The sequence below is a fragment of the Leuresthes tenuis genome, unplaced genomic scaffold, assembly GCF_036924035.1.
Source record: "Leuresthes tenuis unplaced genomic scaffold, fLeuTen1.0.hap1 SCAF_12, whole genome shotgun sequence".
Classification (NCBI taxonomy): Eukaryota; Metazoa; Chordata; class Actinopteri; order Atheriniformes; family Atherinopsidae; genus Leuresthes; species Leuresthes tenuis.
Window position 1 is genome coordinate 21,318,837 of NW_027325366.1, and position 23,405 is coordinate 21,342,241.

Here is a 23,405-nt window from a genome sequence, read left to right on the forward strand (position 1 = left end):
GTTTTGTTAAATCCAGAGAACTGTGCATTATTCAGAAAAACACATTTTTTTTCTGTCAACCGACTTTAAAGCTCTTTATACTTTCCTTGACATGGTATAGATTAAACATTGTTAGAATACAAAAGGCCTTACCAAAGTCAAACAAAACTCACCTGTGCAGACAGATGAAGCATGAAAAGTAGAGTTATCTTTTTAAGCAACAAAACTTTCTCATAAAGACAAGTGCCCCCGTGACCTCCATTGTGAGCTGTGTGAGTAATTAATCAGGAGAAAAGTACTTTTCAGCTTCTATGTAATTCTGCCTGGAGAATTGTTGCTCACCGTGGCTCTGATGGCAGGCTGCTGAATGCAGAGACTTTGTTCCACTAATGAGCAGTGACATGCAGCTACATTGGCCTATGGTGGGAGTGGACTGCTTGCCTTTCAGGAAAACAATGGGCTGATAGAATCATCCCTGGCCTGGAGCTGAGGTGTCCTGCAGTAGAGCAGAAACAAGCTCAACATGGCAGAATAAACTAAATAACTATAGGCGCAACATGACATGGATTAAACCGGATGATTATTTATTGAATCAGAATAGTGACTGCTTTCACAGACATGAATGATTAAGTGGTGCTTCACCGATTTCATGCACTGTCGCTGAAAGTCATCGGTTTAGGTTTTATGGGCATAGACTCAAACCGGTTTTATATGGAGCTCTGTGGCTTTGGAGAAGCTCTTTCAAGGCTAAGAAAATGCGGTTGTTTGATCTTTGTCTGGATTTGGAAACAACAGGTTCATAACAAGATGTAAATTCTCTGGAGTTTCCTCTTGAGGGGGAGCTTGTCAGTCCAGCCCATCATCATATTGATTGTGAACTATGTTGTGAAATCCTCACAGGCTGCAGTCTAAAATGTGATCACATATGATTTCTCCAAGGGAACCTTCTTCTTGTTTTGAATTATTTTAAAGCTGTTGACCGCTTACAATGTAAAAGCATATGCATATGTAACACAACATTTGTAACATGGAGAGTGTATATATATATAGAGATAGATATGTATAGAGAGAGAGAGAGAGAGAGAGAGAGAGAGAGAGAGAGAGAGAGAGAGAGAGAGAGAGAGAGAGAGAGAGAGAGAGGCTTCATGATAACTGTTTTAGCCCCTGATCTTGTCAGAAGTTAAGTTCTCGGTGACGCTGGGCAAACAACCAACGTTGTTAATAAAAGGCACTATGCCGCCATCTTGTGGCGATGAACGCAACTGTAACTGCAGCTGTGCAGCTATTATCATATGAACGTCTTAAGTAGGTGCACCACAGTGTTAGACAGCAAACATCGTGGGCTCCATCTCAACGTGGACCTGCTCACACATCCATGCAGTCCGTTACATCACAAGGATGTTCGTTTTGTCCTCTCCAGTGAGCCAAATGTGCACTCCAGGGAATACCCGAAGAAGTGAATCTCTTGTGTGAAAACAGCTGGGGGCGCTGTCGCTGTGTTCTGTGATCTCCAAACCTCTGCCTTCAGCATCATGCACTTTGTATCAGCACCTTTGGGTCCCAGTTTAGCCAACTCCTCCTTGTCCATCTGGTTCAGTGTGTTTCTTTCCAACCAGATTTGTTAGGGCTACCTAATTATAACCGTTTTGGTTTGTTTTTGGGTTGAAAAAACAAGATGTCAAAAGGCGCAAAACTGCGACACAACATCGTGTTGCAAACATGAAATCCAGATGAAGACAAACAATTTTTTTCTTTGATGTTATTTTCACCTTCAATTCCCACTGAATGCAGAAAGACATTATAGAAATTATAAGAATGTGATTATTATTTATTTATTTATCTATAGGTTTGTGTCAAACCTCTCTTTTACGCTTTTTTTAAGGCTTTGACGGAAAAGTGTAGGCAGACAACTGGGACAGACAGACCTGAACAAATAATGGAGGGTGGACGCGGTGGGGAGTAGTCAGCCGTGCAGCCCTTACTCATTGGTTGCCTCAGACACATCAACTCTCCCTCTCACTCTCACATAAATGCGCTCCCACAGACGACCGTAGCAGATAGGCTAATCACAGGCCACTGTGAGACGGACACACCTTCCGCTGATTTTGCCACGGTGTACACGGGGATGCTTTTTGATTCAAGAAAGGGTTCAAGAGTCGAGTCGTATTTTCGTCCAGCAACTTCGCAGTTTGGCGACTTTTGCGCTTAGGTTTCCAGCCCGCTCCGCTCCATCTCCCCAAGATGACTGGAGTTTTTGAGAACTTAAATACTGATATGCATTCGAACCAGATTACCTCGAACAATTACCACAGCTTGCACAAATCGCAGGAGTCCCCGACTCTGCCAGTGTCCACAGCGACGGACAGCAGCTACTACAACAGCCAGCAGCCCGGCCATTGCGCCGGGTCTCCATTTGGCCAACTCGGCTCTTACCAGTACCACGGCAGCGCCGCGAGCTCAGTGCCATATAACACAAAGTCTTACGACCTTGGTTTCAACTCATCTTATGGTGCATATAGCTCTTATGGCTCCAATTCCTCTCCTACTCCAGCTGATACAGGTAAGCAAGCTCTTACACTGATTTTTGAACGCATTATCTTCATGCTTTTCTTTATCAACACAACTCGAGGTGCAGGCTCGATATTTATTGCACAATATTTGCCAGGACCTCTATTATCTGCCCGGCAGGCATATTAGATGCTGTCTTGCACTAAAGGTCTACAGTCAAGCTTTTGGTTTATTTATTTCTTAAGATATTGACAGTGTCGCCTCAGGAGAGTGGGTAATTATTTTTAGTATGGTCAGATTAATTATTACAACTGTACACAAATCTATTAAACACACACTGGTGGTGGTGCAAATGTGCTTAAAAGTTTTACGACGGTGGAAAACTGCAGAAGCTTTAATGCTTAACGTCAACTGCGTTTGAATGTTCCCCCAGAGAAAGAAGAGAGCGAGCCAGAGATCCGGATGGTTAATGGAAAACCAAAGAAGGTCAGGAAACCTCGAACCATTTATTCCAGCTTCCAGCTGGCTGCACTTCAACGGAGGTTTCAAAAGACGCAGTATTTGGCTCTACCAGAACGGGCCGAGCTGGCAGCCTCGCTGGGCCTTACGCAAACACAGGTGGGTACATCCTGACGTGGCTTCATGTGCTGTCAACTGTTCACTGTGTGACTTATATTGACAGAAATTCAAACTGACACATGGGGGGAGTTAAGTCTGAGAATAAATCAATTTTATGCATATCTGTGTCTGGCTCAGGTCAAAATCTGGTTCCAAAACCGCCGCTCCAAGTTCAAGAAGCTGTGGAAAAGTGGAGAAATCCCCCCAGAACAACATGTTGCTTCCAGCGAATCCCCCCCGTGCACGTCTCCGCCAACCATTGCCTGGGACTTTCCACCGACTCAAAGAATGAACAGTGTCAGCTCGAGTTTACCTCAGAGCACCAGTCCTCTCAACACGACTGCGCCTTCGGCGTTTTTGGCAAACTACTCCTGGTACTCCACCACGAACTCTACGACGCATCTGCAGCCTCCTCTGGTCCAGCATCACCACAACTCAGCGATAAGCGCCGGGACGATATTCTGAAATATTAAAAACGACAACAACAAAAAAGAAAAAAACAGAAACATTTGGGTTTAAATGGGACAACAATAGTAAAATGCCAATAGCTTCATTTTACAGACCTCGCGTGCGCCTTTACACGCACAAACCTAGGAGAAATGAATGGTGCGAGACAGGTTCATGGACCTTGCCAGTTGTCGAATTATAGACACAGATTTCTACAGTTATTTTTGTATTTATTTATTTTGTTTATGCGAGGGATGAATGAACCACTATTACCCAAAGCAATCACAGCCATGGGCGCAAGCCTGCTTTTTCGCGGACGTCACTTTTTTTTCTTTCTCATTCCTGCAAAATGAAACGTTGACAGCGGGACAACGTGTCACAGATGTAGCACAAGTAAACTGTATCGTGCCTTTTTTTCAATATGACCTCCTTTTGTTGTAAGAAAAGGCAGCTTAGGCTATATTTATTCATTCCTCATGTCGTTGAATTGAATAAATATTTGGGGGGGTTAGCCCAAGTGTCTTGATACACGTTGTAAATATTTTTACCACAGCTTTTTTTTTCCAATAGCCCTTGTCGCTTTTTCTCTATATATTAGGCTGTTTGGTAGAAATCAATTTACCACCGTAAGCTACTGATTGTCCCACCCTCTGATTTGCCTGTCTTCAATTTAATTGTATTTTTGTCTTATTTATTTTAGCGATGTTCCATATATGGTCAGACGTTATTTAAATAAAATGTTTTTCTGTGAATTTGCATTCTATTTTTTTAAAGTATTTTTCTTAATTTAGCTACTGTCATTTATGGTGCAATTTCTACTTGTTTATTCCTTTCCCAGATGGGACTGATTATAAACAGATGCCTATGCGTGGCGACAGCTGATATTTTGTTTCCATCACATTTTATTAAAGAATAAATTGATAGTTATGCGTTTAAATTTTTTTTCCCTTTAAAATGTCGAAATTTGAGAAAAATCTGATGAGTAGCCTACGAAAAGTAATTTTTGTTTGAACACGTTTAGAAATTTTTATAGTCCTATTTTCATCAAATATATATTCACTGAACACTTTCTGAATGCTGCAGACTTGTCTATTTGACTGTCTACGGTATTTAACTTATTTTATGTTAATAAAATGCTCGCAATAGCCTACTTCACTAGACAGATAAAAGCACACGCTGACTGCTAACAAAATTGATAGCGGAGCAATTATGCTAACCGCTAGCTACGTTGCTTGGCAACGGTTTTGTAGCTGGCCAAGATCTGGTGTTAGCCAGGTCGTTGCTATTAAGTTTTAGCCGTAAATTTATGCTGTAACATTTGTGTGCGCGCGCGCGTGTGCATGCGTGTGTGTTTGCGTGTGTGTGTGTGTTATTTTCTAAACTCGTATAAGTTGTATGGCAAGCGTTCAAATTATTCCTCACTTCATTTTACCGGCTTCCGTCAGCAGTTGATTAGCCGAGCCGACGCTCGCGCATACAGGCAGACCCGGGGCCGCGCTGAACAAAGCACAGCAACGCGCCCTGTGCATACCAGAGGGGACGACGAGGGTGGGTATGAACGAGGACGAGCTCCTCAGACTCTGTGGAGTCAGGGAGCCGCTTTCCAGACGTTTTATGAACTCAGCCTAACAAGAGAAAAAGAGACAGGAACTGGATCCAAGACAGCCTGGAGCTACAGAGCATCATGGAAACATTTCTCACGTCTCACAACAAGCAAAGTCTCTGATCTCTGAAGACGAGCAGGTTGACCCACATTATTCATGTGGCTCATGTAAATCCTTTGGGCTACACGGAAAGCAGGCACACGTCCAGAGGCTTCCATTTATTGCAGCCAGGGAAATATTTATTATTTTTATGATTCCATCATAAAAAATGTGTTGCTTGTTACTAAACGCTTCATGGGCGGCATTGCAAAAGCATGGGAGCATCTTATTTAGATTTATTAAGCACATTATTGAGTTGTTATGACTCCAACAGGTAGAGTGAGACTCGCGTTATTTAGCTCTGCTTACTGAGTTCTCATTCACTGCCTGTCCCACACGCTTTGCCACAGGCCATAAAGTGGGATCGTTTCCTTGTACATAATTAGGACTGTAGCTTGTCAGCGGTTGCTATATCTGCATGATGAAGCCTCCCCCTCGGGGCTGACAGCATTAGACAGGCCCCCAGGCATGCAGCCGGCCTCTGCCGCGTGCGAACACATGCATGCACATGTAGACCATGTCGTGCCTTTAACGAATCCAGTTAATTGTCAATTCCTGTTTGCAGCGAGTGGAGATATGTGCGGGATGAGAGGTCCGCAGCTGGATGAACAACAAGCACACAGCCCCGAATAAAAAGCGTGCAGTTGTCTGGCTTAATTCATGAGTTGCTTCCTGATAAAAAAAAAAAAAATCAAAAAATTCGGTGGTGGGGGGGGGGGGGGTACTGTTTTGATGGGGGTTTTGTTTCTTGTTCTGATTTCATTCATGGATTAGAGCTAGTGTGGTTTAGTTTTGTTGTTGTTGGGTTTTGTTTTTTTTTAGCATTTCTCTGCAACTTGTAAATGCCATACCCCCCTATCCTCATTTAAGCCCTGATCTGTAATTTCATCCACATTTGCTCTGGTTGGAGCATTCTGGCTTTCAAATCTGAAAGCCTGCAATTACTATATAATTCTTCGCAATTTCAGATGTCCTAATATGGGGTGTAATTTTTACACAAGACAATTTCCCGCTATTTCAAGCATCAACATTGTCAAAGTTGCATGTACATAATAAATGGGAATATCAATGCATAGTTTTTAGCCTAACATCTTGACTCAACGATAATTATATCCGTGTGAAGCCTACGCGGAATTAGCCTGAATTGCATGGTAACTGCTGCTTTAAATTTTAAAAAATTACTCATAATTTCCCCCAAAGATTACCAAGATCTCGAGTGCACAATGTCATCAGCGTAATGAGGAGTAAACATTTATGCTAATAATCTACAATTTTTTTCTTCCTCTTTCCATCGGCTATAAAGAGGGGAAATAAAGCAGGCATTTTTCAGTCATATTCTGAACTCTGCTGCTAAAGCTTGGACCGGCACACGGAACGCGTTTTGTGGGATTTACGCATCGGTCTCGTGTCTGTGGCGCAAGGGTGCTTCTGCTCATCTGCCTCCGCGTTGATCTCTGCAAATCCCCGACAGGGAGCGTCTATGTCAAGCTGAAAAAAAAAAGAAGGTGCGTGCTTCGTGTTTGTTTCGTACATTTTGGTGGGATGACTGAACCCATCTGGGGTCATTAAAGACAGGAAGCAGGGTTGGCACAATTGATCAATGTCTTTCATCACCGACAGCGCTCTCTTCTTTTCTTTTTCTTTTCTTCTTTTCTTTTTCTTTTCACTCTTTGGTGATGTTACCGATTCTTTGAGTTTATTAGGTACCACCAGAGACTACTACCCCCCCCCCCCCCCTCCCCCCTTAAAAGAAAATGTTAGACGCGCAACTTTAGTTTCAAAGTATTCGGTACATAGCGCGCAGCTCGCAACTCGTGCGGCTTAGAAGGCTGCTCACACTGAGGGGACACATAAGGAAGGAGACACACAACTCGTTACGCTGACATTGTGCCTGGCTAATTTTGAGGCTTCTTCGCATTGACAACTTGTCGATGTACACCTGCAAGCAATTTGTCAGCCGTATAGGCTCAGTCTAAGGGAAGAGTGCAGAGATGGCAGCTCACCTATTTCTTTTCTTCTCTCACCCCCCCTCCCTCCCCCCTCCATTGCAGCAGAGAGTTTCTTTCAGAGCACTATCTCTTTTGTTAAGGCAGAAAGATCCTCGGTGCGAGGAAAAAATAAATTGCGCATAATTACCTCAGAGATAGGAAACTGCATTAGAATAAATAAGGGCGAAATTACTGTAATTATGCCGGGTTTGATGGGCTTAGCTCATATAATCAAGAGGAGAATGCAGCGAAATAACGCTGACCCCTCTTGGGTGTGCAGCTGCGCCTTTCTGAGACGAGGTGCAGGCAGATCTCTGCTCGCGGCTGCTTTCTTAGTGGTATCCACATAAATATGAGGACGTACATGGGCCTGTTGGAAATGTAAGGACCGCTGACAAAAGATTCTGTATATGTTCCCAGATCTGGACTCAAGCAAACAATGGGGACAGGGTTGAAGCAGAGGATGGAAAGAAACGCGATCCTGGCTTCTTTTGAAACATTTTGTAATATTTTTTGCTTAGTTTAGAATGTATCGCGTTGTTATTAAGTTAATTATAATTATAATAATAGTAGTAGTATATTCACTTTAACTATTCACTTTAAATTACATCCAATCTGACATTATAATGAAAAAATATGGGTATATCAGTGAATGTTGCAACCGCAGAGCGGAGCGCTTTTTTCCTTTTTTTTTTTGTTTACGCAAACTTGACAATCGCCACATAAAAACATTTCACATGCTAGATTTTTTGTGTCTATTTCTTTTTCTGTTTCATATTTCCTCATCATTCACCTCGTGTCGTTTAACAGATATTTATGTTTACAATCTAAACGCAGCAACAGGATGGACAGGTGTTGCATCTTACAGCCCGTTCCGTGTCATTTTTACGCATTTAAAGTTTCCCACGTGGCCTTTTTTTAATGTGTGTCATGGTACGTGGACTGGACAGTGGTCAGATCCCTCTTTTTAAAATGTATTCCCCGAGTTTAAATGATGCAATCGCGAGAAATATACACGGGGAAACAAAGAAAATACATATTTTTTTATAGTGTTTAACCAGATAAAAGCCTTTGAGGTTTCCACTTTCACTGACCCGGCCCGCAGTGTCCCTTCATGCTCACCATCCGCACTTTTCCCATTTTCTTTTTCTTTTCTGGTGCACCTGCCTCCTGCGCAGTTATTCACTTGACACACACCGAATGATTATGGTCACGCGGGAAAAGACAAAAACATGTCTTTAACAAACCAGCGATCATGTTGAACGAGGCCAGTAAAATAAACGAACTACGATTTTATTTAATTTTTTGTCTCTCATATCACACTATTTGACCTAATTTACTTTGCAGCTGAAGACGCTCCTACAAGCAAGTCGACGCCTCGAGATTTACCCCAGAGGTTTGACCACATCTGCAGCAAGAGAACAACGCAAACCTGTGTAGGGCTGAATGCTAAACATGACCATAAATCCAGACAAGGAGCCGTTCTGCAGTTCACACACGCGCACTCATATAGTTCTCTGCCACAATAGCCAACATGATACTGCTTTGTGTCAGCTCGCATTAAAGCTACACGGCGCTGAAGCTTTTCTTTTCACAGGCAAAGGAGGTGGAGAGAAGGAGGGGGTGTGGGGTGGGGTCAATCAGACACCGTGTTTGACATAATTTAAATCATATTTTACTGCCTTTGAAACTTTTCACGTTATGTACATAAACTCCAGAAAACAGATAAATAAATTAAGTTGATCAATACAAAACTAAATATTTTCTATGGTGACTAAACACATTTTTTTTGACGAATACACAAAGCCTAAACCCTGTTTCACAGCGTATCCAGTACAGCACAAAAACAAATCCGAAAAATTATGTACAAAGTACAGTGACAAATGAGCTGCTCACCCTCAGGAATAATTCTTCTTCTTCGTTTTTTTTTAAAAGCCCCCTAAAGCAGCAAATCGTCTGGCCTTTTACATTTTTTTTTCTTATTTTTTTTTTCACATAACATCGGGGCACGTCATAGAAAAGCTTTGCTTGCGTTAGTGCAGCATTAAAAACACAGTGTTGCTGTTTCCAACACGCTTACAAAAAAAGTGAACACGGACTGACCTCGACAGGAAAGGCAGTCTGAATAATTTAACTTAAATAACAAACACATATAAACAACATTTGTAGCGACTTGAGGCTTTGCGCAGTATGTGGCTGGATGCGCTGTGGCCTGAAGGTTGCCGGTGGAATTTGCAATCAATTATTTGGTTAAAGACACACTGCTGTGGCCTAATTGGCCTTTTACTGTCAAATGAATGCAGATTGATTTTGGGTCATCATCACCTTGGGCCCCGACACCTTGCGTAAACAAACACGTGTTTTCTCATAAACATGTAGCCTACAGCTCAACAACAGAATTGCTCACACAAATTCGAGTTAAAAAAATGAAAAAGAAAAGAAAGAAACTGACATAAAAGTGACCAACAGCAGAAAAAAAAAATCATCCCTTTGTCTATTTGATTTTCGCCGTCACGGACTTGTTGCCCTGGGCAAATTGTTTGCCTTTTCAGCTCCCTCCTTCTTCTCCCCCAGCTTCTACTCTGCTGGCCTTCATCCTGTATGAGGAGGCCTCCGTGTCAACTCGCGGGATCCGACTGCAATCTCCGGGATTATTGTTGAGCATCATCAACGCCGAGCCGGCTGCTCAGCGACTGCAGGGCCCTTCACCATCCTGACACTGAAGTGTTGTTCACATGAGCTGCGGCTGTTGCATAGACTCTTGGTGTGTGGTTGGGTACCATGAGGTGTAGCTGGGAATGTAAGACCCGGTTGTGCCCACCGAGGTCTTCACGGTGGTCGGCGAGGTCCAGACAGGTGCCACAGAGGGGGAGCCGCTCGAAAGTCCGCGGCCAGTGGCTAAAGCGTTGGTGTCAATTGTACTACCGCCTTGCTTCATCAATTTCTTGAATTTGGACCGTTTATTCTGAAACCAGATTTTTACCTGGAGAGACAAAGGAGATAAATTGAGCAAGGGAAAAAAGCATAAAAATGGGTTTTACGCACGTTTTACGCATGCGATAAGATCAGGAAAATATAAAGTACAAAGCATTTGATTATTGTAACTTATTAAGAAATACAAATCATGGCAACAATAATCGTAACATATAATAATAATCAGTAACTATCATTATCTGTCAGTGGTAAAGAAATAATATAAAAAGGTGCGGAAATGAGCCATGCTGCCGCCGCTGCTGCAGTGTGAAGCTATTTGTGAGACTTGCCTGAGTCTGCGTGAGACCCAGCGACGCTGCCAGCTCAGCTCTCTCCGGTAACGCCAAATATTGGGTTTGTTGAAATCTCCTGTTCAGAGCTTGAAGCTGTAAACTCGAATATATAGTCCTTGGTTTTCTGATCTTTTTCCCTTTCCCGTTGAATCGCACCTCTCCGCCCTCGACCACTGTGTTTTTCTCGGATTCTGGCGCTGATGGAGACAGAAAGGAGGCAAAATGAGGGAAGGAAAGAAAGAAACAGGAGACAAAACACAAGAAGGCTGCTGTAACCCACAGAGCTGCGCAGCAATGAACACTCCAGCACAAGTTTTACAGGCTTGTACTTTAGCTATAATTACCCTTAATTGCATACATTGTTTATAGCGTTACGCAATGAATAATTGGCGAGCTTAATTTCACATCTGGGTCGTCTTCTCCGTGCAAAGCCGTCCAAACACTGAAAGTCAATATTTGAGAAGTAAGGATGCCGTTGCACACTTACCTGCGTCCTCTAACCGCGTCTGCGTGAGTCCCGAGCTGTTTTGATAAGTCTGTACTGTACTGAGATATGGACTGGTGGGATGGCTGCCGACGGAGTTTACGTATGGATAACCCAAAGATCTGGGAAACGACGAGGCTGGACTGTAGCTGTCGTGCTGTGTATGACCTGCAGAATGTAAACAGTGCATGGGATAGTGTCCGTGAGACATGGAGGAAGGCGACATTTGTTGACTCGGGGGTCCAAACTCCATGAAAACGGCTTTTCCTGAGGCAGGGCTATTAAGACTTTCTGGAATCGTAGTCATTGTCATCTCTTCCGGCGGTCCCCCTGGTCTCGCTTTTGTTGTTTTCCTACTATGATCTCAGTGAAGGATGGCTCCCAATTTAAGGCGTACTGATTTTTTCTCTTTCCATTCATAAGAAAATGCAGTTTGTGCCTGTGAAAAGTCCTAGGAATGATGCTGTGGACCAAGACAAACTCGCTCAAAGGTTTGAATCTCGGACTCATGAATATTCATCAAAGACTGTCGCTGATTGGTCCACTCTCTCCAAGAGGGAAGCCGATTGGTGACGCTGGGGCTGGGTCCGAAGAACCTGATGAAGTCGAGGAAGAAAACCTCAGATCTCCTTTTTGACATGTCAAGACTCACTGTATTACTATTATTTTTATGTCATCGTTGCGGCTCGTAGTGATACTAGCATTAAAACTGGCATTTGTCATCCGTGTAATGAAGTTTTAAAGAAAAATAAACAAAACAACAATAACAACAACAACAAAAAAAACAATCCCTGTTACAGCTGCTTTGTCTGCTGGCCAGCCTGATTAAATTTTTTTCTTTTTTTTTGATTAAAGCTCCTAATGCGACATCAGGAGGAAGGTGTATATTAGCATAACACAGGCGTTCAATTTTCATAAGTAGGTCTGTAATTAGGCATGTATTTAACACGTAGAGGTCTCAGTTACACCTGGCAGCAGTAGGACGGTAAAACAGTTCGCTCTGGTGACTTTTACAGGTTCGTATAGGCTTAAGGATGCTTTTTACGGGGTAAAACATTTGAAAACAATTCACAGCCGCGATACTGTAAACTACAGCTATTCGATTAACGGCATAGGCATTAAAGTGCAATTAAAGTAGCCTAATAAGTATAGCGGTTAACTCATAATTCACTCATGACGATTGGTAGTGGAGGAAAGCTGCTTGAATCCCTGTCTGTTCTATAAAAACAGCTGCACAGACTTATTTTTCTCATTGCATTTAAATGTCATCCAAACGCCTTTCTACACATTATATCGCGGTCACCTTTGATCTCCAACGCCGCCACTTTTGATTTGTCTGAATTTGGCGGTCACAAAAACAATATCTCTGATTTAACTGACGTCTGAGAAAACTGGAGGCAGTTGTTGTTGTTTTCCTGAGCAGCTGATCCAGGCCACAGCTTAAAGACCAAACGCTCTGTTCACAACCTCGCGACTTTAATTTCAATCAGCACCCAAAAGCCAAAGTCCGTCCACTTACTCAAAACGTCACGTGACGGAGAAGAAGCTGATAAATCCGAGGTCAGGCAGCCTCCGCAGGACGCCCCCGGTGAGAGCGGAGGAGAGAATCCGGCAGATCTTCATTTTATTAGGATTCATTTGCAGACCGCAGCTCCTCTGGTGTCTGTGCAGAGCACAAACACAGGCTGGCTGTTCCATCCGCAGTCCCTCCGTCTCCACCTGAATAACAAATTAAAGGCAGTTAAATTCCCTCACTGTGATTATCAGTCTAATTGCATAATTGAAGTGAAAACAGAACTAGCAAGTTGCAAAATGTGTTATCAAAATGCAGGCGCTGACATCACGGAGCGTGTGCCACAATGTGCCAGGCGGCTGCGGATTCCTGGATTTAAGGATTTCTGTGAAATATTAGGCTGTAACGAAAAGCTGGTCCCTTGTCCCCCCCTAAAATAGGCCAATTTGAAGTGATTTCTCTGGAATTACTTTCGAAAATGCTTCAAGATTTCCTCTATCAACAACGACAATGATAATGGTGGTACAACCAATAATTATCATCTTCCAGAACAGAGGACAGATTTTTATGGGTACTTGGTGGGTGCGACTGATAACTGTCATTATTTTCCCACGATTATAGTATCTACAGAGGGGCTGTGAGCAAAACCATTAACAGAATAGAGGCGGAATTTGAAGAAACATGTTAAAATTACATCAGGACTGTTCTAATAATAGCAGATAACTAAATAAACGAATCAGTGAAGCTTTTTTATTGATAGTAAGGGAATTTGGAGCTGAGGAGACTTAAGGGAAAACACCCTGCTTTAATCATATTTTGTTGAGATATTTTGCAAAATAATGCTAAAAAAGAGGGACCTTTCTTAGCCCAGACACAGAGTCTTTAGGATTAGGCAGACTTGTGACAATATTACCATTGTCATTAATAGTTTGACTCGCCGACAGGAGGGCAGCTCAGGCCACAGCAGTGCTTCCTGCCCGCTGCAGGACTCTTAACTCGCCCCACTAAAAATAAAGTCCTCCATGCATGGATGGAGCGCGGAGGCAGAACTCATTAGGAGTGAGTAGCTCTGTGGCTGAGGGTGTTTTAACACCTGCAGCTCTTCACCTGAGGGTTAGTGCAGAGGTGGAGGGGCAGTGCTGACAGGGAGGAGGGGTAAACGGACCAAGAAGACACCGACTTCATTTCAGCCCGGTGATAGGAAGCCCTCCTCAGCTGCCACACCGAACCCACATTTTAACAGCAACCAAATATTATCCAGACCGCGGTGCGCTGGTGTACTGTGCCTCCATGCTGGGTGGAGGCGCAGGTCCCCGTGCGCCCTGCAGACTCTGCAAGCGAGCGATGATTAATTATGTCACTGGAGTTGAGGGGAAATGTGAGTTGTTGTGTTTTTTTTCGTTTTTTTTTTTCTCCATCCTTATAAAGGACACGCGATAATGTCTTTCAACGTGCACTCATGCTGCATTGTTGTACATTATGTAGTAGGCTAATGAATTGTTTTGGCCTCTGCTGTTATCATTTCGATGATATTTGATCAATTTGGATGAGTGCAATCAAACCTGCCACCCCCACCCCCCCCTTTTTTTTCAAGTTAAACTCTATACCCTGCATAAAATAAAACGCTGCATACATGTCTGATAGGACGCACGTCTTCAATAGAATAAGAAAGAGAAAACATAACAAAGATGAAATGACTTCCATGAATACAGTATCCTGTCTGAAACTGCCCATTATGGACATCATTACCGCATCACCTCGGCTTCAAATCCAAGTGTAATTCAGTGAGTGACTACTAGCAGAAATGTCAAACTATATGACGGTTGCATTTCACGTTTTAAAAAGCAGCGGATCAAACAAGTGAAATTGCCTTTTGTTCTGCTTCGTCTCTGGCTTTGCTCCTCGCTGCCATCCTGTAATTTGCAGCGTCAATGAACGCAAACGAGATGCAGCACAATTAACTCGATTCAGCGTCTATTTTCGTGTTCAATGTGGCATCAAAAAGTGAATTGATTTTGCTTGCTGGGTTATGTGTAAACAAAAAAATGAATCATTGTATGTGAGAAGCCAGATCGTCGTGCTGGTTAATCTCGTGCGTCGTCACGAGGGTCAGGAGGAGAAAATGAAATTATGTTCAATTCTGCGTGATTTCTTATCTAAAATCTAAATAAGCGACATTTTGTTTCTTTTTCTTATTGTTACCTTTGAATCTATTTCTTGTTGGATCAATGCTATTTTTGTGATTAATTTGGGTGTCTGGATTTATATTAAATCAAGAATAGATGTCACTCTTAATGGTTTAGCCAGTTAGTTTGTACTGACTTTGTTTTATTTTACATCTAATCCAAAGACATTTTGTTATTATTGTTATTATTAGTATTAATATTATTATTATTATTATTATTATTAGTAGTAGTAGTAGTAGTAGTAGTATTTCATTCTTTATGATTGACTGTTTATGAGCTTCAAACATTTTGGAACTATTTGCTCCATCAGTCAACAATAATCAGAAATATTCTCAAGGACAGCTAAATAATAAAAATAATATTCAAGTATGTTGTTGTTATTTTTTCTAAACTTATTGAGATAATCTTAATTTGTTTATTTAATTTTTCTTTTCCATTTTCTTTCTTTTTAGGCATCAATGCGACCAGGAGTCACCTCCCCATAAACAGGCTGCTGGGACTGCAATCTGGACTTGTTGCCCTGCAGAAGGCCAACAATATCATTCGCTCTTTGACCTCTGACTAAAACAGAATGAGCTACAGGAAATTTTGTGTGTTTTTTTTTAATGCATTTATTTTTGTAACAGATTTATTTTCATGGGATTTTTATTTTTTATTTTTTTTTACATCTTTTGTCTGGATAGCAGGAAAAAAACTTTTTAATCAACCCCTCTTATGGTACTTTCTGACAGACTTCAGGCTGCTCATAGTGGTGCTTGGAAGTCAGTCTTTTCAGTTTCAGTGTTCAGAGCCGCTTTCTCCTCAGAAAGCAGGGGTTACGGTGTGGAAAAGCCCCCAGTGAACTGGCAGAAATGCTGTCCCCATTACAACAGCAGCAGGGGTCAGGCCATGGCAGCAAGCATCCAAGCTGCCCAAAATTGGCTGCAAAATGACCAATTACCTGAGTGAAGGCTGGGTAGAGAGGACTTTGAAAAATATGGCTTTTACTTAATTCAGCTAAACTGTAAAAGAAACTAGTGTCACACTGATGCCTCACACTTGCTGCATCCCTTCTGTTAAGCGAGGATCCGTGCCTCAAAGTGCAGCTAATCAGAAAATGAATTTATAGACAAGTGATGTGAGAGAATGAGATTGTAGGGATAATGTAAGCTTGGGAATTATTTCACCAAAAACAATGATTGATTAAACATCTTTACATATAGGTCTTATTGAATTAATTTCCCCACAAATGGAAAACATGCAAATTTGCCAATTAAGTCATTTGCCCATGGAGAGCTGGGCTGCTTGACGTTCAGCTGCCACTGCGCCTTTAGTCTGAAACCCTTTTTAGTTTTTGTTAAGAGTTAAGTCTCCAACAAAGACAGGAAGGAGGTCAGCACTCAGCCAACACCTGAATGCGCCTCTCTTTTTTGTGCTCCCCTTGATCCCCACAGTCTGTGCCTGTCATTAGTCTTAATGATGGAAAATTGTCATGTTGATACAAGTCTTGCTCTCCCCCTCTCTTCTTTGTATAAGTAGAAGGTGGAAGCTCCATTTGTAACAAAGTTCTTTGTGACTAAAAGCCGTGGACATTGCATTTGTGCCGGGGGAGAAAAAAGGCTGTAGATGCTCTTTCCATAGCTGGGATAATTATTCCTACTGTGACCTTAATGATTCGCTCTGTTCATCCTGCATCTCATCCACGCGCCAGGCCCTCAGCAGAGCCCTGTGTCAGGGAATATGAAAAACCCATATAATGAAACCATTTTGGCTGATGGAAAAAAGGGGCTACTGGAGCCGCACTTGCTACAAAGACGGCTCAATTATATGAGTAATTGTGATAATTTTCCCTCCATTCACTGCTTTCTCTGAAAGGTAAAAAAACACAGATGCTGAAAGGGAAATTACTTGGACAATATATAATCTGTGAAATGGTCACAACAGAAAAAAGATGACTGTAAGAAAGTGAAGGACTATAAATAGGTATGTTAATGCAGGGCACATAAATACACCCTCAGAAACTCGCAGACATAAACAAACAGCACGGCACAGCGAGTGTCGATGTGAAGAGAGAAAAAAGGGGAAAAAAAGCAACAAATGACCACAGAAAAAAACATAATAAAAGTAGATGTGCAGCTGCCAGAAAATTAAACCTCCTTCTCCTTCCTATTGACAAATTTCAGCTCCTGAAAATGCACCCCCATAGTTGGCTATCATTTGTTGTTCTCTGACAGGAAAAGGATAATTACCTCTCTCAGAGGCAGGAGGACTGACATGCCCTTTAGACTTTGCCATGAATGCAGAGGCTTGATAGAAAGCTTGAGGAATAATTTTGTTCTTTGCCTTTTCTTTATGTTTAAGAGCATGTTTTATTCCAGAGAACTTCGAGATGACAGTATTGTGGAGTGCATTAAACCATGAGAGTTCCTACTGTAAATATGACATCCCCTGCATCTATCAGTGTCTCCATTTGGGGGGGACTCGGAAATGCATTAAGATTTCAACTTCATCTCGCTGCAGAAAGAGGAAGCGAGATATGCATTCGTTTTTCTGTTCGAGAGGGTGTTGCATTAAACATTTTTTGTTCTCTGACGAAAAAAAAATTATCTTTCTGTCTGCAAGGAACATGGTTATAAATCCCTTTTCTGTGGAGACAGAAACTCATTGTATCCTACCCTTTATTACAAGAGCATTAGTAGATACTCTTCCCTAAACTAACTGATTCTTGCATTTTATTTCATTATGTCCACCCACCCCGCGCCCCCCCAGTTTATTTCAGATAACCCTCCCACATGTGCGGCCGCTGACCCCTCACACTCTGCAGCCCGGAATAAATCTTTGCAGACAAGCTGAGCAACATTACAACCTTGCAGCTCAAATGCTTGTATCGCCCTCAAATGATGAGCCATGGTCACACACCGTGTCATCAGTTTCACCCCAAACCCTCCAATAACTTCCGTCCCATTGAGCCGCCTCGCGTGTCATGGTGCCAAGACAGCCACAGACCCCCTGGTTCTACTTGATTGTGCCTCTTGTAGCATGGAGAAGCAGCTTGGTCCCACCACCAGCCTATACTCAGCATCGCTTTTTTTGTGCAACACACAAATACATGCACACAACCAAACCCACACGCACATACCCACAAACCACCAATCTCAAATCAGTGCACCCCACTGTGAACTTCCTGACAGCCTTCAGAAATGTTTTCAAGTTGTCAGATCCCTACAGTAATAGTCCGGGAGCACAGAACACAGCAAAACAATAATCATGTGATCAGAAATCTAGGTTGTGTAAAGACTGTGAGAAGCTGTTTGGGCTGCATCTTTCTGCCTCTTTCGTTTTCATTTATTTTTCCGCAGGGAAAGATGGTGTAATATCTAAACTGTTTGGTCACCATGTCACAGACCCAAACAAGCATGTGACTCTTTGTGTGTAGCAGCAACTGCTGGTGTGATATTTGAACACAAGCTACTTTTTTTTTTACAAATAGGCTTATTTATCCTGACAGCAGTAGGGGGACAGCTGGAAAATTATGAAAAGAACGCTGATAAGGGCTGAAGCGGCTGGAATTTGAACTTTCAGCCACCCTGCATTTGCATCTTATTTTACTCACTGCACAAACGTGGTTTGTATCAGCTTTTTCTAACCAAACTCTTGATTTTAAAGGTGAATGTAAAAAAAAAAAAAAAAAACGGGGGACAGTTCTTCACCTCTCTACTTTGTCCTCAGCAATTTTACAGTGTTGTGTGATCTCGTGGCGATGTAAAGTTCGCGGCCCATAAATATTATTAGGATTTAAATAGCAGTTGAATAGAAGTTAAACACCCGGTGTAATGTTCTGGTATTCTGAGAGGAGACTCCTGGAATTTATTTCAGGGAAGAGGAAAGTCAAAATTAACCAAATAGTATTCAGCTTTTTTCTTTGAGACACAACTTTCAGCCATTTTGCTCTCTGCAGTTGTTCTGTCCAATCCTCAATCACTGAATAATGTCCTGAAGTGCACGATACAGAGGAATAAACTCATTATGACTCATTATAACTCCAACTACAGTCTTTTCTCCACGTGATATCTTATCTGCTCCTCTGTTGAGGGCCAGGTGAGTCTATCAAACATATTTTTAAATGTCACTGCACATACATAAATGTGACTGGATCTTCAGTCTTGCCCCCTATCAGCTGTTTTGGAACCCTTGAACACCCGTCAAATACATCCAAAATGCAGGGTGGTCAAACTGAACACAAAAGGGCAGTTTCGTTTAAGAACAGATTCATTATTGAAAAAAAATAATAAAGAAGAGGAGAGATCTCCAACTTAGCTTAAAACAACAACAACAAACACCATCACAATGCATAAAGCCATAAACAACTAAAGTGACCGATGAACATGAAATTGATTTAAACGGAAATGTGACAATACCTCAGTTACTTTACATGCTACATTTAACATGTTTTGATGCCTTTAGCTTTAGCTAACTGTCACTGACGAGCTCTCTCTGAATCTACACTCTAAATCGATTTAATTCAGAAAAAAATCCCTGGAAATACAAAGGCAAGAAACTGTTCTCAGACTGGAAAAAAAATAATCCAACTTATGCTGTCCACTTAGAGCAAAAAGTAAAAATGTAAAAGACACAACCATCATTCATACTGCAAATGAAGACATGACTTTAGGGTCTATACCATTGCCTCTAAAGCCTATCCGCAGACAGGGGTGGTCTGATTTTGTGCTTCGTAACCAGCAGTCTGATATAAACCAGTCTGACCCATAGCTGTAACTCACAGATATGTATCAGAGACAGAGAGACTCGTCTTTCAATTTACACTGCTGCACCACGGCCTGGCGCTCAGCCATCTATGCAGAAAGCTAAGACAAGGCTGTCAGAGACTTTAATAAATGTAGGGAACGCCGCATGGGAAAAGTGTTGCTGTCTCAATAGAGTGGCACAGACAGGCCAAGGCTGTCAATGGAGCCCCTAATGACAGAGTAAAATAATGACAGACCCCAGTAAGAATCAGCAGGAAGAGGAAGATCAATCTGCAGCCAGAGAGGGAGGGATGGAAGGAGGGGGATGAAACTGTGGGCTCTTTCTTTTCTATTTTCTCAGTTTTAGCTCATCTCATACATATCTCTCTGCTGCAGCTGGCTCACACCACGGCCGGGCAGCTCTGCATTAAGCGCACAGTGGATCAATAGCCATTACAACTCCCTCACAGCCTGACACATCGCAGGGCTACGGTTGACATTTCACTCAAGGGTGCATTGATCCCCACTGCACAATATTCCAACCCCCAGTTAGTAGCTGAGACTGGGGTCTGGCTGGAATTGAAAAGCAAGGGAGGGGGGTGTAAAACGGCAGAGGGATGGCTAACCAGCTGCCTGAGCTGCAAGTAAACAGCACACCCCTAGATGCATTCCTTATTTTCAATCTACTGGTTTTCCTGCCACTACTGACAAACCGAGAGGCCATATCAGAGGATCAAAGCTCGACCTACGTGAATTATTTATACACACACCAAATCAGTGAATGTGTAGGCAGAAACAGTCATACTGGCATCATTGTTGATAGCATCTCCTGCATCTACAAACCGGGGAAAAGACAGACTAAAATAAGCATTTGGTGCAATTAAAAAGTGGGAGTTTCCAAGAGAACTTGCTCAAAATAAACACAGAATATAGCAGACAACACAAAGTTAGACATAATTTGACTTAATTTCTTTTTAATTGCCTTCTGAGACCCAAGATGTTATCTCTGTGCTCAGCTGCAGCAAACTGTTGACTTCATACTCATGCAGTAAATGTGCGCAAGGAAATGTATTTTCCAATGTAAACACGAGAGAAGCGGAATCATAATATCATCTCCTGTGGTGTAAATTCAAGTGATGTGAATGCAACATGAAAGACCACAATAGCTGATGAGAAAATATCCCATAAAAGAACTTTATAAGTAGTTTGTTCGCCGGTTTTTCGTCATACAGACTGGTTCATCGATGACCTTTTACTTTATCTTTGGAAGTGTTTCAGAGCTGTTGTGCACAAATAGTTGTGTGTGTGCTGTGTGGGTTCTCAGAGCATTTAAGTTAAATGGAGGGAAAAAAGAGATATCATAATCCAGCAGAACAGTGCTGCTGGGTTTGACTCTGAAATTGCACATCATAATTGAAAGAGAGGGGGATTCCAAATGCCTGGGAGGTGTAGTGTGACTACTGTGTCCTGTGGAGGAAAAAGGAAAGACAGTTTTATTCTGTTTACGCCCTGTTTGTTGCTACCTGAGGATTTGATGTGATGAGGGAAATCTCAGGTGAAATCTTTGCTCTGTTCGAAATAAGTTAAATGATAGCCATTAATTATGGGATTCATTTTTCCAGTACTGTTCCAGTACTGTGCAAAACTCTTGAGTCATCCCTTTCTTTACATTTTGTTTCCAAGCAGCCAGACTTCCCGCTCATTTTTCAAAGTGGTCTTGAGCAATAGTTCTAAAGGCTTTGTGAAGTTTTTCTTTGAACATTAACTGCTTTTTTCTCTCATTTTCATTCTAGTTCTTCTCTCTTGACCTATGAATCTCATGGGATGGGCCAGTGTTGTTCTACGTAACAGACAACGTAGCAGAGAACCAATTAAAAGAAGTATCTTTTAATATTTTTTTACCAGCAGTTTGTTATTTGCTCTCCTGTCTTTAGTTGTATCTACAAAGGATGCCAAAGACAACACAGTTTAATATTGAAATATTTGAGGAAACTGAACAAGTTGAGGACTAAAGTAGTGTTTAAAAAAATTATTTACAGCAGATGAATAGTATCTGAAAGTGATGTCCTTGAGAAATGGGAAAAAAAATCCAGCAGACCTGCCACAGGACCTGAAAGATGCATCTGACTCTTCAGTTGATCCATCTGCTGTTGGCCCAAACCTCATCAGAAATGTTCTCCATGGAAGAGTGGCTGTCAGGAAGCCATTCTTAAGGAAGGGAAACAGGGAGAAAAGGCTGAGCTATGCCAAATGACACAAGAACTAGGCTGAAATAAAGTGGCAACAGATCTTATGGAGTGATGAATCCTCCCCACAGGCTGCACCTCAACACTATGGAAGCAGTGTGGGATCATCCTGACAGAGAGCGAAACAAAAGGCTGCCAAAGTCCAAAGAAATGCTTTGAAATGCCCTTCAAGCAGCCTGGAGAACTATTCCTGAAGACTACTTGAAGAAATTACAAGAAAGCTAGTCTAAGAGGGTTCAAGCTGTGTTGAAGAACAAAGGTGCAAATACCAGATATTGTCTTGGAAGCTGTACAAACTCTGTTTTTGCTTCATATGCAGTATTTTGATTAATTTTTGCACATTTAAATATATCAATTAATCTATTTCCTAATTTCCTGGCAATATCTGAAGAAATGACGATTGGTTCAGGACCCTCAAGACTGCCATAACGTCAATTCACACACTTTACAAGTGAAGGGAGGGGTGCATCAGATTATAGCTCTAATGCCATAATGGAACTCTTCCTCTTGGCAAAAATTTGATTAAATCAATTGTTCCCCCCCGTTGCTGGATTTGAAACAACAGGCGAGGGCCCCCGTCGACGTTTCTGGACGCGACAACACCACACAGCAGAAATAGACCTGCAGCTCTGAATCAGGTCGTCCTCTTTAATTTCTCTGTTGGATACAATGCTTGTCGTCAAGTAGTCTGGGGTCATTATGTACTGCAAGAAGGAGGGAAAAAAGAAACTGTACATGAAGATGAGAACAGGTCTGCAGTCACAATGCTCTCATTTAACGTGGTGGACTGAAGGGGGGCAAGGTTGGGATTGTTGAGGCACGTCTCTTACTCTCTGTCCTATTGCATGACCCAGGACAGACCAGGAGAGAGACACTGGAGCCGCGTAGGCTGACGGAGGGACTCTCCCCATCAACACTCATATAATGCTGCTTTGGCAAAGTCTCACAAGTCAGACAAGGCTTTACTCCGAAAGCTGCTGGCTCGCGTCCAGGTGGCTTATGGATTTCTGCCAGGGCAGAGGATAGACCTAATGTTTATAGACTGCATATTGTTTGAATTGTTGGCTGTCACATAGAATTTCATACAAATGTAACCCTAAATATCTCGCATGATAAGTAGAAACTGTATTTTCAAAGTCAAAATCTGTCATTTGGAATTGATGATGGATCTGACAAGCCGGTTTCAATAGAGTTAACATTTTCTGCATGCAACATCTCAAACTCAAATTCTTTGACAGAAAGCTTTATTTTGATTCCTGTCTTCTTTAAGATCCACCGTCTTTATTCCTGCTCCAAAGTCACTTGTTTGACTGGCCAATGACTATGTTTTTCTCCCTCACAGACTCACAAAGTCAAATTGATGTTTTTGCTGCTCAGTTTCATGACAGTGCTTGTGTGAATTATTCAGCCTTTGCTTTTATAAGACAACAATAACTTGAAAATACTCTAATGCAGAAATGGGAGTGATTCAAGGAAAAAAAAAAAATACTCCAGCTCGCTTTTCATCCTCAGTCGTTTTTCCTTGAAAAATAAAACATCATCATGTCAGTTAAACGTTGTTGTCTTGTACAGGAAGCACACAATGCCTAAATTTACAGTAGCTAGCAAAATATTGAATGTGTTTTATATTAAGAGCTTAAAGGTTGAGTTTCACATTGAAAATGACTGCTGAGTCGTCCTCTGAGCAGCAAATGCAGCACTCTGCCCTGGCTTTGCTCAGAGGAAACACCTGCAGAGAGCAAC

At 42.0% G+C, this 23,405-nt stretch overlaps 2 protein-coding genes across 3 annotated transcripts; one reads left to right on the forward strand and one right to left on the reverse strand.

The window, feature by feature from the left end:
* The first annotated feature begins 1,939 nt into the window (after nucleotides 1-1,939).
* dlx2a (distal-less homeobox 2a) lies at nucleotides 1,940-4,304 on the forward strand. The gene is made up of 3 exons (XM_072397050.1): nucleotides 1,940-2,539; nucleotides 2,921-3,105; nucleotides 3,244-4,304. The coding sequence occupies exons 1-3, from the start codon at nucleotides 2,221-2,223 to the stop codon at nucleotides 3,568-3,570; spliced, it is 831 nt and encodes a 276-aa protein (XP_072253151.1). The 5' UTR covers nucleotides 1,940-2,220; the 3' UTR covers nucleotides 3,571-4,304.
* A 4,598-nt stretch (nucleotides 4,305-8,902) lies between these two features.
* dlx1a (distal-less homeobox 1a) lies at nucleotides 8,903-12,850 on the reverse strand. Of its 2 annotated transcripts, XM_072397051.1 has the most exons (4): nucleotides 12,513-12,850; nucleotides 10,997-11,589; nucleotides 10,507-10,706; nucleotides 8,903-10,226 (listed from the first exon to the last, which is right to left on the reverse strand). In XM_072397051.1, the coding sequence occupies exons 2-4, from the start codon at nucleotides 11,304-11,306 to the stop codon at nucleotides 9,975-9,977; spliced, it is 762 nt and encodes a 253-aa protein (XP_072253152.1). In that variant the 5' UTR covers nucleotides 11,307-11,589; nucleotides 12,513-12,850; the 3' UTR covers nucleotides 8,903-9,974. The 2 variants fall into 2 exon arrangements, with proteins under 2 accessions (XP_072253152.1, XP_072253153.1); XM_072397052.1 differs by lacking the exon at nucleotides 12,513-12,850 and having other exon boundaries at nucleotides 10,997-11,651.
* Between the last annotated feature and the right edge of the window lie 10,555 nt (nucleotides 12,851-23,405).

Bases quoted from the DNA above. Each gene is read 5' to 3' on its own strand.
- dlx2a (XM_072397050.1), top strand. From the start codon at position 2,221: ATGACTGGAGTTTTTGAGAACTTAAATACTGATATGCATTCGAACCAG. The intron at 2,540-2,920 runs GTAAGCAAGCTC...ATGTTCCCCCAG, and splicing joins TCCTACTCCAGCTGATACAG to AGAAAGAAGAGAGCGAGCCA. The intron at 3,106-3,243 runs GTGGGTACATCC...TGTCTGGCTCAG, and splicing joins TGGGCCTTACGCAAACACAG to GTCAAAATCTGGTTCCAAAA.
- dlx1a (XM_072397051.1), bottom strand. From the start codon at position 11,306: ATGACAATGACTACGATTCCAGAAAGTCTTAATAGCCCTGCCTCAGGA. The intron at 10,707-10,996 runs GTAAGTGTGCAA...TGTCTCCATCAG, and splicing joins GACGCGGTTAGAGGACGCAG to CGCCAGAATCCGAGAAAAAC. The intron at 10,227-10,506 runs GCAAGTCTCACA...TTGTCTCTCCAG, and splicing joins TGGGTCTCACGCAGACTCAG to GTAAAAATCTGGTTTCAGAA.